At 45.2% G+C, this 16,270-nt stretch overlaps 1 protein-coding gene across 1 annotated transcript in view; it reads right to left on the bottom strand.

Moving 5' to 3' along the window:
• The window catches only part of LOC311355359 (matrix metalloproteinase-16-like), a gene marked incomplete at its 3' end in the record, with an annotated part of 58,735 nt that extends 53,040 nt beyond the window's left edge, over positions 1-5,695 (bottom strand). Inside the window, exon 1 of the mRNA XM_084475123.1 lies at positions 5,298-5,695. Within this exon, the coding sequence (XP_084331249.1) occupies positions 5,298-5,423 (126 nt within the window). The 5' untranslated portion in view covers positions 5,424-5,695. The remainder of the gene's footprint in view (positions 1-5,297) is intronic.
• Positions 5,696-16,270: the final 10,575 nt, after the last annotated feature.

The following is a 16,270-nucleotide window of genomic DNA, read 5'->3' as shown; positions in this document are numbered from 1 at the left end:
TATGCGGATGCGGTCCTCGATGGCCGCAACTGTGGGTCTATTTAATGCTATGCGGCAATACATTAACAAACATCGTTTGTTACCAGTATTGTATACATTATCGTTATCGACTTTGTGTTCATAATCGTGTTCATCGTGTTCATAATATGCATGTGTATTATGTGTTACGTGTTTAGTTTGCGTGTGTTTAAACAGATGGGTGCCCACACACACGAACCAAGCATCACCCACATTCATTCTTTCTTTTAAACACTCGCGGTAAAACTATGTTTTCTCACGATCAAATACTCATCAATCCTAAAAGTAATGGGCTTGTACACGATGTCTGTGTCAAGAACATATGTGTTTGCTGTATGGTGTTAGCAGATGCATTGATTTAAAAGTACAACTTACCGCTGTATCAGCTGTTCCGCCTGGAATATACTTTGCTCGAATGTATTATTATTATTATTTTAACGCATGCCCCATAGCCTACTATACTTCATTCATGTTCATTCATGCAGCCCTATTGAAAAAAAATGTTTCCACAATCCACATGCTATTTGTATGCAGTTTCACACGTATGAATAATCTTTGACATCATAATATTTAAATCAGGTTAATAGTTTGCATGTTTGTGCTGTGTATATGTATATGTATGTTGTATATGTATGTTGTAGTTCCGACCTGCCATGGCACGTCAAAATAGCAACAACAACTGCGCTATCTGCTATAGACCAGGTCTTTTTCGGTCAGTGGCGCAATTGCATTGGCGCATTTTTTAGATCACTAAAATAGCACCAAGTATCATTTGCGCCGGAACACGCCCCTGCTTTTCGCCGACACGCGCAAGTGTAGTGGCGTCTGGTTGCTGAGGGGGAAAATCAGCTTTGCGCCGGGTGCAAACTAGCAACGACACATGCGTCGGTGTAGAAAGTCAATTGCGCCGGGCGCAAGATAGGGCCCTTAGTCTTAAGAGGCAGAACCTGTGCTCATAAGTGTTGTTTGTCAGACATTAGAATGATGGATGACAATGCTTGGACTCTTAATACTCTGACGTAAAGGAATGTGGTAAACAGGTAAACTGATTATTTGAACGGTTTTAAAATCAATGGAACGGGAGGTTTGGCGTCAATACTTTCAATTACAACAGTAAAGCCAAACACTGTATGAGAATTTGTATACCCTCTACTCCTCCTTAATGAATACCTTGTTGATGTGTCGTCATGAGCAGTCTTTTTGTTTTGTACAAGACAAAAGAGAACTTTAACCAATAGGCATTAGTACATATCCATTCATACACTCTGTCCCACCCACCTGGATCCTTCCCAGGTGGGTGCCAAGTCCCAGGAGGTAGGATGCTCTACCCCCTGGGGTACGTGTGTCTTTGTGCCACAGATTGCCCCCCCCCCCCCACCTCCATTCCCACCGACTCTCAGAAAGACACTCTATACTTGTCACCTGGCTATCACTGGTGTGTGTGTGTGTGTGTGTGTGTGTGTGTGTGTGTGTGTGTGTGTGTGTGTGTGTGTGTGTGTGTGTGTGTGTGTGTGCTGTAGCAGAACAGAAATATTTGTGCGAGAATCGGAGGGAGAGAGACACAAGACAAGCCATGTTGTGAACAAGGAGGCATATCATGCATGCCAGAAGGAACAAAAACTACCTCAGACAAAGGCCACTAATGCCTCACAGACTTTATAAATTGTTCTGTTAATACTTCTTCAGAATGTCGAGTATGAAGTGTGACTTTTTTTTTCATATTTGAGATGAAGGATTTGCATTCTATGCCAGGGTATATGGATGGGTTTATGATTTGTGTCTCAAATGTTAATATTTGTGTTAACTCTACTCTAGCCATAACCGTATTGATGCTAAGTTCAGTTCTGCTGGCCTGAATCTGCAATTAAACAGGATCTGCCGAAGACGCTTCAATGTTCTAAAAAGAGAGAGAGTCAGAGAAAAAGATACAGAGAGAGAGAGAGAGACAGAGACAGAGAGAGAAAGAGAGAAAACAGACTGCAATTACAGAGTGAAACTTTAAACCCAGTTTACCACTAATGCTCTCCCTCCACACTTCACAACACATTGACCTGAAATCCCTCGGGCAGATAAGCCGTCGAACACAACAGGAAACCAGAATGTATACAGCTTTAAAGAGGCAAATTATCTGTGTGATATTTTATTCCTCCACTACTTGACCACCACACCAAAGAAGACTTTTGACAGATTACAACGATTCTTCTCAGACAGTTGTCATTGGATTGAACTAAATCATTACACAAGAACGTATTTAAGGCTTCCAGACTCTTCCTGAGCATTAAGTGCTGGATTGGAAGGAGGGGCGGTGGGGACATTAACATAGCCATAATTATGGTTTTAATGAATCCGCTGTTGCTTAAAATGAATTAATTCTCCATCAATCTTGCCGAGCGTGACTACAAAACAATAACTTGTGTTTTGCTCATAAACATGCACGGCCAGTTTCCACCAATTACATCAGTATAGATTAAACCCAAGCTGATGAATGTAATTCATTGCCACGGCACGGCAATGAACGGCTTTGGTTTGGGTGGAAAGAAAATGGCTTTTCCAAGTTCAGCCAATACGATTGACAGAATCAAAACAAAGGCCAGAAATAAAAATATGACAAGTGGGCTTCTGACCACCGATTACAAGGCAGATTCAGGTTGAACTCCCGCTTCAAAACACAACCTGGTACTTAGAGGAGATACATGCTCATCTTCTCCACTTGATTGCTGTCTGGTATACACACGTCTCTCTCCCTCTGTCTGTTTCTGTATGTGCATGTGCAGTGTGCACATGCATGTTCACGTTCAGTTGGTGCGCACTGAGGAATGAGGATGGACACACACACACAGACACAAACACACACCCACCCAACCATGCAGACACAAAAACACACACACACACACACACACACACACACACACACACACACACAGAACATAAGCACAGCAGCAGCTAGACAGGACGGGCTGGCCAGGCGTATTCATGCTTTGCCTGTCCTTCTAAACGACTGCCTCTGGGATGTACCGGGAGAAATACACTTGACCGCCAACTGAACAACAACAACACAAACGCACACAGGAGACTCTTGTTTTCCCACAAAACAAACTGTGACAGGTATGGGTCCAAGAGGGTTTAAGTGTTTGCCGCCATGTGTATGTGTGTTAACAGTGCGGTTAACATTTCCTTGGACTTGTGCCACTGAACTTGAGGTGTGTGTGCGTGTGCGTGTGCGTGCGTTTACATGTTGCACTCAGTTGTAAGGTATTGTCGCACTATGTTAACGTTCTTCCTTGGAATTTAAAGTGTTGTCGTTCTTCCGGAGGCGTGGGGATGTGTCTGCCTCCCGCCACGAGCACTCCAGAGTTGTGACTCCAACGAGACACCATTAAACAAATGTGCATAACCATAACCAGCAGGTGGCTGCAGATATCCTTAATAATACTCTTCAAAGTATTATAACTCTTGATAATAGTGATAATAACAATAATCCTCTGGTTTTATTGTATTGTGTGTGTGTGTGTGTGTGTGTGTGTGTGTGTGTGTGTGTGTGTGTGTGTGTGTGTGTGTGTGTGTGTGTGTGTGTGTGTGTGTGTGTGTGTGTGTGTGAGGCTGCGTGGTCTCTGTCTACGAGCAGCGGACTGGCAGCCGTGTGGGAAGCAGTCAGCGAGCCTTTGAGCCTGTGATGAGCCATCTATTTTTTCTGTGACAGAGCGGGATTCTCCCCAGGGAGCAGGCCGAAGCCAAGGAGAAATGGGAAGAGGAGGAGGAGGAGAAGGAGGAGCTGGTAAACATGGTTGTATTAAACTGCCTGTCCCAAAGTCTTCATCTCCCTTCTCGTCTGCCTCCTGTCAATCATTCTGTCAATCGTACTTCCCCTCTTGATTGTGCATTTTTTGATGTGTCTCTTGATAAGGCGATGGTTGATGCAACTCATAAAGACCAAGCATGCGGAGCAGTCACTCAGGCTCAACCCAACGTCTCTCTGTTCCTGGTCCCTGGTTCTGTTTATTTTATCCCACTCTTTCTTTCAGTCTCTCTCTCTCTCTCTCTCTCTCTCTCTCTCTCTCTCTCTCTCTCTCTCTCTCTCTCTCTCTCTCTCTCTCTCTCTCAGACATGGGCTTTGGACACTGTAACTGAGTAACCTGCAGCATCTGGACTGAATTGGGCTGAATCTGATGCTTGTGTAGCATGCCAAGCTTGCAAATCCTGCAGACATGTACATGTAGGACTTGACTGTCAGTCGGCACAGTGCGTGCGTGCGTGCGTGCGTGCGTGCGTGTGTGTGAGAGAGTGAGACAGAGAGAAAGCGCGATACTGTGTGTAGCCATGTGTGAGAGAGTAACAGAGGATGTGGAATGGGACATGACACACGGTGGAAGGTTAATGCGGTGAACGTGATGCGCGATTCGCTGTGAAAGCGATAGGCATGTTCAAGCGAATGTCTTATAGTTGATAAAACCTGACTGTGTTTTTTCCTGTATCTTGCGATATCTGTGTGGCTACATGCACAAGCCTCAACTTTAACAAGTCAACAAAGAAAGTAAGAAAGACAAGTAGGCCTATAAAGAGAAAAAATAAGAAAATAAAAAAACAAAGCCCGAAACAAAGAAAGAGACAAAAAGGAACAGCTACACAAAGAAAGAAAGAAACGTTAGTTTAACTATTTTATAATGTTCTTTTGGATTGAATTAATGGAATTGTGCCATCTTCTTTGCGGTGGGTTAAAAACGACCATTTATATCGAACAGAGAAAACAGTATGTGGCTCGCAGAGCACGGGTTAATTTCTTGAACAAAATAGCCATTCATTCATGCTGCACGTCCCTTTATTATCAGGAGGTGGATGACACTATTGGAGCTAAGTGGTTCCCAGTGGTCCGCAAAGTGATTTGCAGGGAGAAGCGGTCTTTTACGAAAATAAAATCCGTTCGGGGTTTATTTATTGTTTACCCATGCGCCGTTCCCTTTTATCAAAACGTGTAAAACATAAGAATAAGTAACAAGTCGCCCACACTCACAAAAGAGCGTTTGTTTGGATAGAAAACTCCATCATCACACGCAGACAGAGACATAAACAACAAAGGATTTCATTCTCGTTGTAGCAAACAAAAAGTGACATTAGTATTAGTATGACGTGGATCAGACCTAACGGAACATCAGGTTGCACATCAGCTCAGAAACCAGCGTCAATGTGAGGAGGAGCGGACACGATTTTATTCCCACTATTCAAATCCTGGTGGAGAGAGACGCCACGGCCACGGTCCCGGTTCCCCGTTCCCCTCCTCTTACCTCCACGCTGAACGGCTGCTCCTCTCCGTTCACCGCGCATAAAATCCACAGCAGGAACTGCACGCACAGCGTCCCTATGCACAAGCTGCTCAAACATCTCCTAGAATGGAGGTCTAATAAAACCATAGTGGCCCTTTGGATTTTTGTCTGTTTGTTTTTGATAACAGTCAACCAGAAAAAACAACAAGGGGGCACGGAGTAGATCCTAGACGTTTAGGAGGGACATCGCCGGGTATATCTTTCTTCCGTGCCCACTGGGAAAGAGGAAAAGGCTTCGTCCTATCCCCCCTATCTCTTCGTCTATCTCCGGTTATCCCGTGTAAAATAATCATTCGCCACGGCTCTCAGACGCTTCCTCTCTACGAGTCTCGCTTGTCCCCGGTTCGGTCCTCCGGCACGGTCGCTGCACAACGATTCCTCTTGACAGACACATTTAGCTCGATTCCTGCGCTGCGCGGCATAGCTGCCAGTTTTCAACCTTATTTCCCAGTCACTGCGCATGCGCGCGCCTTCCGAAGCCCCCCTTGTCCAGGGCGCACACATCACTCCCCCTTTTCTGGACCGCACTCACACAGGCCGGCATCACAGTAAAAGGTTGGGTCCACTCCACACGGAACTCTAGTCGTTCACATACAGGCCTACATAGATTTTTAAGTTGCAGATGCCCATTACCGAAGAGTATCTTCCGTCCACATCAATGATACACTTAATATAGCCTACAAAGTATACACATGTAAATGAACAAGTACAACTGATGCCTATTTTCCATCGGTTAATGCTCTTGAGGTGGACTAAGTGGACGGTGGAGGAGCAGAGAATTGGCAGTTGTGCCGATGATGAGGCTATGTTTCCATTATTCAAACGCCGTTCAATGAATATCATATTCACTGGTGCACCAACACACACAAACTACGTGCCCATAATGTTAAGCGTGTTCTTTAATGGTACTGATAGGTCTACTCTTTTGTTTAGCTGAAGTTTATTTTTTAATATATATTTTTTCTGCCACAAGGGGGAGGTAATAGGCTCGACGAGGGATGACACATGCATCCTGCCCAGAAGTCTGTATAACGGTTCCTGGAGATGATGAGCCATCGTCCTGTCACTATAATTCTATTAAAGGTAATCACAGTTAATTCATGTTGTAAAATACATGTTGTAAATGTTAAAGTGGAGGTACATTAGATGATGTACACACTTTGCCTACAACCCATATTTGTGTCACGTATACAAACAATATAAAGATAATGATAATATCATGAAAATATCTGCCCTCCCATAGCAGACCAAATGAATAAATCTATCCAATGGAGCTCAAATCGTTCCTCTTTGATAATCCTCTTCGATAATAGAGAAGAGTTACATTAAATGAACCACATCAATACTTTTCTACTTAACCTAAAACCAGGGGATGTGTGTGTGAGTGCGTGGGTGTGTTTGTGTGCGTGCCTGAGAGAGAGAGACTGTGAGTGTGTGTGTGTGAGTGATTGTGTGTACGTGAGAGTGTGAGGAAGATTATGTGTATGTGAGTTTGTCCGTGTGGGTGTGTGTGTATCCATGCGTGTGTGTGTTTGAGAGAGTGTATGTGTGAGTGCATCCATGCGTGTGTGTGTGTCTGTGTGTCTGTGAGTGTGTGTGTGCGTTTGCACACGCATTTGTGAGTGTGTACTGTACAATGAGAAACGGGAAAGCTATAAGTGCTGCAAACCAGGAAATTACATGCACATTCTCGCTAGAGCAGGTGAGACGTACCGGCGTACCATACAACTGGATAGCACCATCAGTGAACACACTAAAAAAACATCTGCACCAACACCTTGTCCATCCCATTGTTTAGCCTGCTGCAATCTGCCACAATATGTCAACCAATTATCTGCGTCAACCAATCACAACTGATCAGCTATATCAACCAATTATCTGTATCAACCAAATATCTTTGTCATAAATGTATGTCTACCAAATATCTATGTCAACCAAATATCTACGTCAACCAAATATTAATGTCACCCAAATAAACATATGTCAACCATACATTTATCATGTAAATGATTTGGTTGGGAATGTGTGTTGATTGAAAGCTGTTTTGTTTGTTAGTGGTGCTGGTGTTGTTGTTAGTGGTGGTGGTGGAGTTGTTGTTGGTAGGGCTGGTGATAAACCATGTGTTTGCCAGGGCGGAGCGGTGGTGACACATGACAGAGCCCGCTCTGAGTAGGAGTCACAGCCCGGCTGTGCTGTCATCACAGGTTACCGCATGGGCTGTGAAACGCAGCCACACTCTGGAAATACCCAGCATCCCGGATCACACCACACACAGGCCAGGCCAGACTAGGCTGGGAGATGGTGTTTCTAGATAGAACCCTTTAGTTTCATGACCTCAAACGTCATGGTTCTTCTTGTTTTCTCTGTCTTTCTGATCGTTGCTTTGGGCTGGACCTCGTTCAGGGAAACAGGTTTGCCCGAGTTAGGGACCTGCATTGCATCGTGGTATATAATGATGTGACACTCTGTGTCTTTGTGAAAACAAACGAGGTCACTTCACCACTCCTACTTACCATCTGCACCTCCGTGGCATCCTTGGTTGCCTGTGTCTTTGCCTTTTCCTTCTGTCTTTTGCCTCCTAATCATCTTACCTCGCTTTCCATTGGCGGTGGCTAAATGGGAGCGAGCGTGCCAAACATCTCTCTCTCTCTCTCTCTCTCTCTCTCTCTCTCTCTCTCTCTCTCTCTCTCTCTCTTTCTCTCTCTCTCTCTTCTCAATCTTTACCTCTGAATGTAATCAAATGTTAATTAACACATTAATTGAATTATTAAATTAAATGTTATTGTTTTATTGGCATGAAACACTATTGCTGAAGCATTTGACAGACCTAACATAAGAACAACAAATAATTACAAATGCATAACACATAAATATATATAAATCTCTCTCTCTCTCTCTCTCTCTCTCTCTCTCTCTCTCTCTCTCTCTCTCTCTCTCTCTCTCTCTCTCTCTCTCTCTCTCTCTCTCTCTCTCTCTCTCTCTTCCCCTCCCTCTATCTCCCCCACTCCATCTCTCTATTTCTCTCTGTCTCTCTCTCTCCCATTTGTATTTATTTTGGGAGCACTCGAAAACTCAAGTCTTTCCCTTTACATCCCCCGCTGCCTGCCCACCTCTTTTTGCCCCAATCTTCCGCTTCCTGTCCTCTTCAGGACTCTCTCTCTCTCAGAGCGCTGAGCCGCTCAGTGTGTCGTCGTCGTCCCCCCCCACCCTCTCCTTATCTCCTTCTTCAACTCCCCATCCGGCTGGTCCTTACACCACACCATCATGATGCGGTGGGTCACTGCCAGCGCCGTGTGCCCAGTGCTCCTTCCCCCTCTCTCTCTCTCTCTCTCTCTGTCTCTCTCTCCCCCTCTCCCCCTCTCCCTCTCTCTCTCTGTCTCTCCCTCCCCCTATCGCCCTCTCTCCATCTCCCTCTCCCTCTCCCTTTCCCTCCCTCTCCCTCTCTCTCTCTCCCTCTCTCCCTCTCTGTCTCTCTCTCCCTCTCTCTTTCCCTCTCCCTCCCTCTCTCTCCCTCTCCCTCTCCCTCCCTCTCTCTCCCTCTCCCTCTCTCCCTCTCCCTCTCCCTCTCCGACCACGACTCTCTTCTACTAAAACGCTGCATCTGCCTCCAGCCTGGCCTCCTGGATCTCTCCGTGGATTCACCAGCCCCCCCCCGGCTGTCGGCCTGCCCTCCTTCTCCCCTCCTGCTGGCACGGCCCAGAAGGTACCGGAAGGACGTGGGAGATTTGGAGGTTATGCTAAAAAAAAAGGATCAGATCTTTTATTCCATTTGGTGGAACGCTTTCATCCAAAGTCTCTGGCAATACCCTGGGTGCGTATATCCCTCGGCCAGGGTGGCTCCAGGGTAGTTGTGCAATTGATAGTTAGACAGAATTGTTTTTAGAGTTTTGCAGAGGTTTCGTCCCATGAGGATGCACACTTATTATTAATGTGTATGAAAAGACATGTCGGACATCATCAGCTGTCGGATTAGGCCGGTGTTTCTCAGAGCTACAGTCTAGTTTTTGTACCCCATCCTCAGTAACTACTGCCATTTGTATCCAATGAGGGAAATTCAGGTAGTGTAAATTATAACACAGCTATTTGCACTATTTTCATCCCGTCGTAGGCAACTCATCTCATCAGGCCAAATGACATGACGACTTTGTTGAATTACTATTTCATTCTATACCTTCAATCTGACTTACCATCGTTACAGAAAGTTCTACTTAATACAAGTCACGGCACTCATCTCCTGCAGCCCCCTGGTCTGTGTGTCCGTACCTGACCCGTTCAGACCTAGACGACGATGGACAAACCACAAGCTCTCGGGCAAACAGCGCAATGGACAAACGGGACGAAATAACCTGATTACAGACCAAACACACACACACACACACACACATCGCCATCACAGCCAACAGACTTGTTATTTACATAATAAGCTCAGACCTGCGCCCAGCTTTGCACCGGCTCTCAAAGTACCCAGAGCCACTTTGTGGAAGCACTGGGGTCCATCTGGGTTGAGGGAGTGCAGAGAGGGGCACATTATGCAGCGTGCACCAACCCGACGGTAGGCATGGGTGATTTGTATCTGTATCTGAGTATCTGTGCATGCACACACACAGACACACAAATACACAAACACATGCGCGCACTTGCATACATGCACACACACCCACACACACACACACATGCACACAGACACACACACACACACACACACAAATACACACGTACATGCACACACACACACACACACACACACACACACACACACACACATACAGTCAGTACTTGGTTGGTGCTGTGGTGCGGTGCATGCATAAGCTCATTTTCAATGGACCGTTTGTATAATACCACCCACCCAGTGTGATCACTTGAGTCCACATGCTTCCCATTCAGATTTTAATGTATGTGTACAGTACCGTAAGTGAGTTATTATTGGGAGGAAGTCTTGCTAGTGCATATATAAGGCATATGCATGGCATGCCGTTGCTATGTAAGGTGTTCATGTTGGTCATTCTTCAGAGAGAGGCTAGGCAGGTTCAACCAACTGTGTTAAACAACGGTGTGTTTTGGTGATGGAACAACAGAAATTCATGAGATTTATTCTAGGCTCAGATTAACTCTCCCTCCCCTAGTGATGGAAAGCCTTCTCTTTCCCTAAATCAAAAAAACAATGAAGTACAGAGGCAGGAGAGATGTGCTTTAATGGAACCATTTATGCCTCGTCATTCAAACGATGGCAATGCATTATTCCTGAGCCGCAGTATAGAGCTGGATTGTTTGGGCTGGAAGGACAAAGACATGCCGAATGTTATGAACACCAGCCATATGTTTAGTCACGAAGCAGACACTCACCTGCCATGCTCAAGACTAGTGTTGAACATGTTAATGTTATTATTTAATGTTCTATAAAATACAGTTTTAATTTGAGATAACTGTTCAGAAAATGTTCAGAGAGATGATAAAATCTATATATGGCTTGCACATCAGAATGCATCATGGGATTTCTTAGTGCTGATACTGCTATTTTGAGAGTACTCAAGAGAGTTGAGGTAATGTAAAATCTTAAATAAACTTAAAAATAGCATATCCTAGACTGATAAAAAAGTAATAAAAAATAAAAACAGCCAAACAGACTACAGACAGACAACCTGAAAACTAACTCTGAATTCTTTGTGGGTTGTATCTGTTGTAAAAGGATTGGGGATTGACATCAAAGGATTCTTTCTCTTTTCTCTCTCTCGCTCTCTCTCCATCACTCTCTTGGTCTGACCACGGTTTTCATGTTCAACTTGCACGTTTGCGCGCTCGCCTGTGTGTGAGTACACAAGAATGTGTGGGGGTGTGTGTGTTGTGGGGGGGGAGGGACATGAAAAATCTTTTTTATAGCTTCCACAGTAGAAGGTGGCAACTAAGTGTGGAAGAAAAAAAAACAAAGAAGGCAATTCCCAGTATTCTCTCCTCAAAATATATTTCACAGACACAAAAGTGCTAAAATAACATGCTGACATCCAGTCCCTTCTGTCACTGTTATTTGTGAGGGAACAGAAAAAAGAAAATAGCAAAACAAAACAACGTCGCTAATCATAACGTGTGTGTGTGCCACCTACTGCCATTTAGCTAGAGTGGTAACATTGTGTAAAGCCTTTCAAAAGATCCATTAGCTGCAGCGCGAACGCACACCGTTCCTGCAGAAGATATATAAGGAGGGGAATTTACTTGCACAACTGCATTATTCAGTATTAGTGTACTTAAAGGGTTAGGGTACAGAGGGAGGGGAAAAAGTACTGTAGTTGGAAGCAGGTGTGTGTGTGTGCGCGTGTGCCTATGCGCGTGTGTGTGTGTGTGTGTGTGAGTGTAAGTGTGCATGTGAATGTGCCGCGTACAATCCAAATAATTTGGGACCCGTACCGCCGAGGGCAGACCCCTGTTGTAGTTTTAAGGTATGAATTCGTCACCCATGTGTTTCTAATGTCCTAAGCATGTCAAACCGCTGAGGTCGGTAACATTCAATGCCTCTTAAATGTCACAGCGACCATCGATCGTTGTGTCGTTAATGTTGTTGTTTGGCACCTGAATGCAAAGCAGAATGTGTGTGTGTGTGTGTGTGTGTGTGTGTGTGTGTGTGTGTGTGCGTGCGTGCGTGCGTGTGTGTGGTTGTGTGTGTGTCTGTGTGTACAGATATGTGTGGGGTTGTGTTTGTGTGTGTATGTGTACATATGTGTGTGTGTGTGTGTGTGTGTGTGTGTGTGTGTGTGTGTGTGTGTGTGTGTGTGTGTGTGTGTGTATGTGCATTAATGTGTGGTTGTGTGTGTGTGTGTGTGTGTGTGTGTGTGTGTGCTGAGTGGATGATGCAAATTCAGCACATTCAGTGCCGGAATTGCGCTCAGGACATGCAGGGCAATAACCATCCTGGTTTAATTAAGTCTCTGGCTAACCTTGCCTTGAACCCTGGACGCTCTTGCCTTGCCATTGAGGGCGGCAAGAGTGTTCATAATAGTCAGGTAGGGTTCAATAGAGAGAGGGGGGGGGGGTGCAGTCTTGGTCTGTTATTGTATTTCCTGGGCTCATAAACGTTGTGTTTACTTGATGATCATGTAGGAGGGATATTGGCCTGATTCTACCAGGGGCCATCGATCCCGACCTGCCTTCGGTAAACGCTAAGTGAACATTAGCATTCTCCTATACGCAAAATTGGAAAAGGCGGAATTGAGATAGGGGAGGGCGATCCTAGTTAGTATCCTAGTTTGGAAGCTCACCTTGGAAAACAACGTGTCACTCCTCAGAAATTACGACTGGCAAATTGCAGTGTTTAGGAATGAGACTGTGATGAGAATAAACAAAATGATAGGCCCCTTCAAAGAGTTGCGTATGACTTATGATACGGCCGTTCACACTGCCTTTAAAAGCCACGTCGGCCACATGCCTAAATGCGTCGTGTCTTGACATGTTTAAAAGTGTAAACATGTCAGAGGACTTTGCAAAAGGGCATGTTTAGTCGCAGGTCACGAGCCACTGTTCAACATCCCTCAGTGACTCCACACAGACTACATCAGGCTCTGTTTTGCTCTGCCGGGTGTGTGTGTGTGTGTGTGTGTGTGTGTGTGTGTGTCTCTATGGGGGTGGGTAGAGGGGGGTGGGGGGGCGTGGATCAGTGGCAGTGTCATCAGCCAGTAAAAGGTCCCAACACGTGTCATTTCTGGTCACTGCTTCCACTTGTGATGTCATCACCGGAGACCGAGTCCTCCCTGACATGACCCTGGCTCACCCACGAAACGTTCCTGACAGCTGCCACGGGAGAGAGAGAGAAAGGTCTGGTGAGCGTGATAGGCTGTAAAGAGGCGGGTTTGCGTGTGCATGTGTTTGTGTTTTGTGTGCGCCCGCATGTATGCATGCATCTGTGTCGTGTGCACGAGTGTTTACATATGGATGTGTGTTGATCTCAATGAGATGGTATGTGCTTCTAAACCTGATTGCGCGTGCGTGTGCAGTTCAGGGTTTTCCTTTGCGGGTTTATTTGAGTTCACTTCACAGAATCAGTGAGATCTTTAACTGCGGGAATCGCTGGTGTATGAAACACAGAGGGCCGTCGCGCAGCACCTGCTCTCTCCTCTCTGCGAGTGCTCGCGTGGCTATTTTGAACCACCGGCCTCCACACAACACCATCATACCCAGTAGTAGCAGTAGTAGTTCTTCCTCCGTGTTTGAAATCAAAGTAAAGCATAAAGTCTTCCTTTGTAATGGAATCACTGCGTCTGTGTATTTTGGGTATTTTGGGTATTTTCAGGCCTTGTTACAATATTTGTTCACACAATAATCCTCTCTTGTACGTGTGTACAAAAGCTACATTGCATTGCGTGTTGTAAAGTTCAGGCGGCATGTTATTGGAAAACAACAAACTGCGCTTTAGAACATTGACGAACGATCAACTGAACGAGAGATCAACTGAACGAGAGATCTAACCCGGGAGAAGTTGAAAGTGGATTTTTGTTTTCCGTTATGTGCTTAAAGTTTCCCCAGCCGTCGGTTACCATGCGAGGCAGAAGTGTGTTTACATAGGATTACATCAACGCAGACAGGTTGTCGGGTTTAGAAGAGGATTATTCCGACAGGAGGTGGGGGGTTGGGGGAAGGGGGGGGGGGGGCGTTTTATCCTGCAATCGCTCTCTCTCTCTCTCTCTCTCTCTCTCTCTCTCTCTCTCTCTCTCTCTCTCTCTCTCTCTCTCTCTCTCGATGAGGACGATTATGAGGACGATGAGTCAGCTTTGGTGATGAACGGCTCGGTATGGGAGATAAAAAGAACTCTGCATGGTAACTGTGTAATTTAGAAAAACAACATTTGGTAAAAGGGCAGTTGGGCAATTAGAGAGATAGGTGCAGCAATACCAATTTAAAAATCAACGATTTCAACCTTTTCCCACCAAATTATTATTTGGCTACTCAACAAAGTATGCCGGAGGAAAGAAACCGGTATAACAGCGTTTTCGTCGCATTTGGACAACCCGATTAAGATCAACTCATGTTCATTCTACCGTCCTGTCTTACTCAGAATCATATTACATATAAGGTAGGCACTGAACCCCGTTTAATGTAATTAAATAACGCTTTGTCTTAATGTTGTCTTATTTTTGTATTTCATATTTAGAATAAATGTTTGATGGAAGTTAAAATACATAAAAAAATTGACCTGTAGCATCAAAATGCAATAAATGCAAAAATGCAATAAAGTTCCAGATAAAAGTACTATATATATATATATATATATATATATATACAATATGAGTAGGCTACTTTAGTACAAGTAGTACGCCACCAGGGAGAGTAAGATGGGTGATAGAGAGATTGGAGAGAAACAGAGAGATACGAATAAGTGTAGCATTGGCTGCTAATTTGGTTACATGCAAAAGAGCCAGGGAGAGAGGGCCGTGCTAACCGGGTTATACTCGGTGTGAGTCGATGCGGGTTAGGCAGAGGAGGGAAGAGCATGGGAGAAGAGTATGGAGGCAGACGAGCTGCTGATAACATCATTCAAGGTCTTGTTTCTAGAGAGTTCAATGATGCATCTCTGCTTCTCATGTTCCTGCCCTGGGGACCACAGGGGCTCTTGTTCTCTGATTCCATATGTGTGTGTGTGTGTGTGTGTGTGTGTGTGTGTGTGTGTGTGTGTGTGTGTGTGTGTGTGTGTGTGTGTGTGTGTGTGTGTGTGTGTGTGTGCGTGCGTGCGTACTAACAATGGCTGATCTCGGGCTGGTGATGCTGTCTGATGATGGAATCTGTTACATATCACGATCATGCATCTAACAGCATACATCGCTGTGTGTGTGTGTGTGTGTGTGTGTGTGTGTGCGTGCGTGCGTGCGCAAGTATGTGTGTGTTTGTGTGTGTGCCCATCGGTATTATCTTAGCTAAACTTGTGTGGCCCATTAATATTACCTTTGAATCATAACAATAAAAAGGCAGCCAGCACCGTCAGCATAATGGCCTGGTGTATCGACGGCCTGTACTCATATACCCATTGTACACCCATCCCCAAAAGGCTCATGGGAGGTTTTGCTCTATCTAAAAGATACGATAGCCTCTAGCCAGAGTGCTCCTAATCAATGACTAATCACCTTAGCAGGCAGGAGGGACCGCTGATGCACAGCCAGGTGCAATCGGATTGCGCCACATCCAGTCATTTACGATCAGCCCTGATTACTATTGAGCAACAAGCCGGCTAGCATTGTGCGTCACGCTGGCAGCATTGAACCTTGGGCCAGATATCGGGGCTAGGGTGTTGGACTCCCCAGCCTTCAGGTCCATCCACACCATTGCCTCTGGTCTATTGGAAACTAAGATGCCCTCACCATCCAGGGGTGCTTTAACATCAGGCTAGGGCTAGTCTTGAAAATCAGACTTTAGATTCAAATCTAAAATATGAATGCAAATTTGTTTTTTTCGGTATAATAACTCGTAACAAAACAGGAAACAAGGGGTGACTCCACCCCTTGCAGCTGATGGTTTCCGACCCAGGTTCTGAGCCCTCTCCCCGCAGGGTTAGGGTTAGAGTTAGGGTAAGTTATGCTATAACATGGTGGGACTGCTGGATCCCAGTTCAGGCTAGGGCCTTATCTGATTCCTACTTGCTCCTAAATTACATATCTCTAATTAAGTATCTAAAACTGAACTGCATGCCGCTTCAGACAAAAGCGTCTGCTAATTGACTGAATGAATATGAATAGTTGGTCGAGTGGACGAAAATGTTTTATTAAAAGAGGTCGTCAGTCATCTCAAGAATAAGACCCATCTCCATTTGGTGGCACCTGGGCCATACGTAAAACAGTTAACTATGATGCATAGTGGACCTCATCCCTTATAACCACATTTCCCAGCCAATGAGGGATGGCGTTACACAGTTACTTCTCGTCACAGTGTGCACTCGGTTCAACTACCCACAACTATCTACA

This window comes from Micromesistius poutassou, assembly GCF_964030765.1.
Source record: "Micromesistius poutassou genome assembly, chromosome: 11".
Classification (NCBI taxonomy): domain Eukaryota; kingdom Metazoa; phylum Chordata; class Actinopteri; order Gadiformes; family Gadidae; genus Micromesistius; species Micromesistius poutassou.
This window is presented reverse-complemented; position numbering and strand designations above follow the sequence as displayed.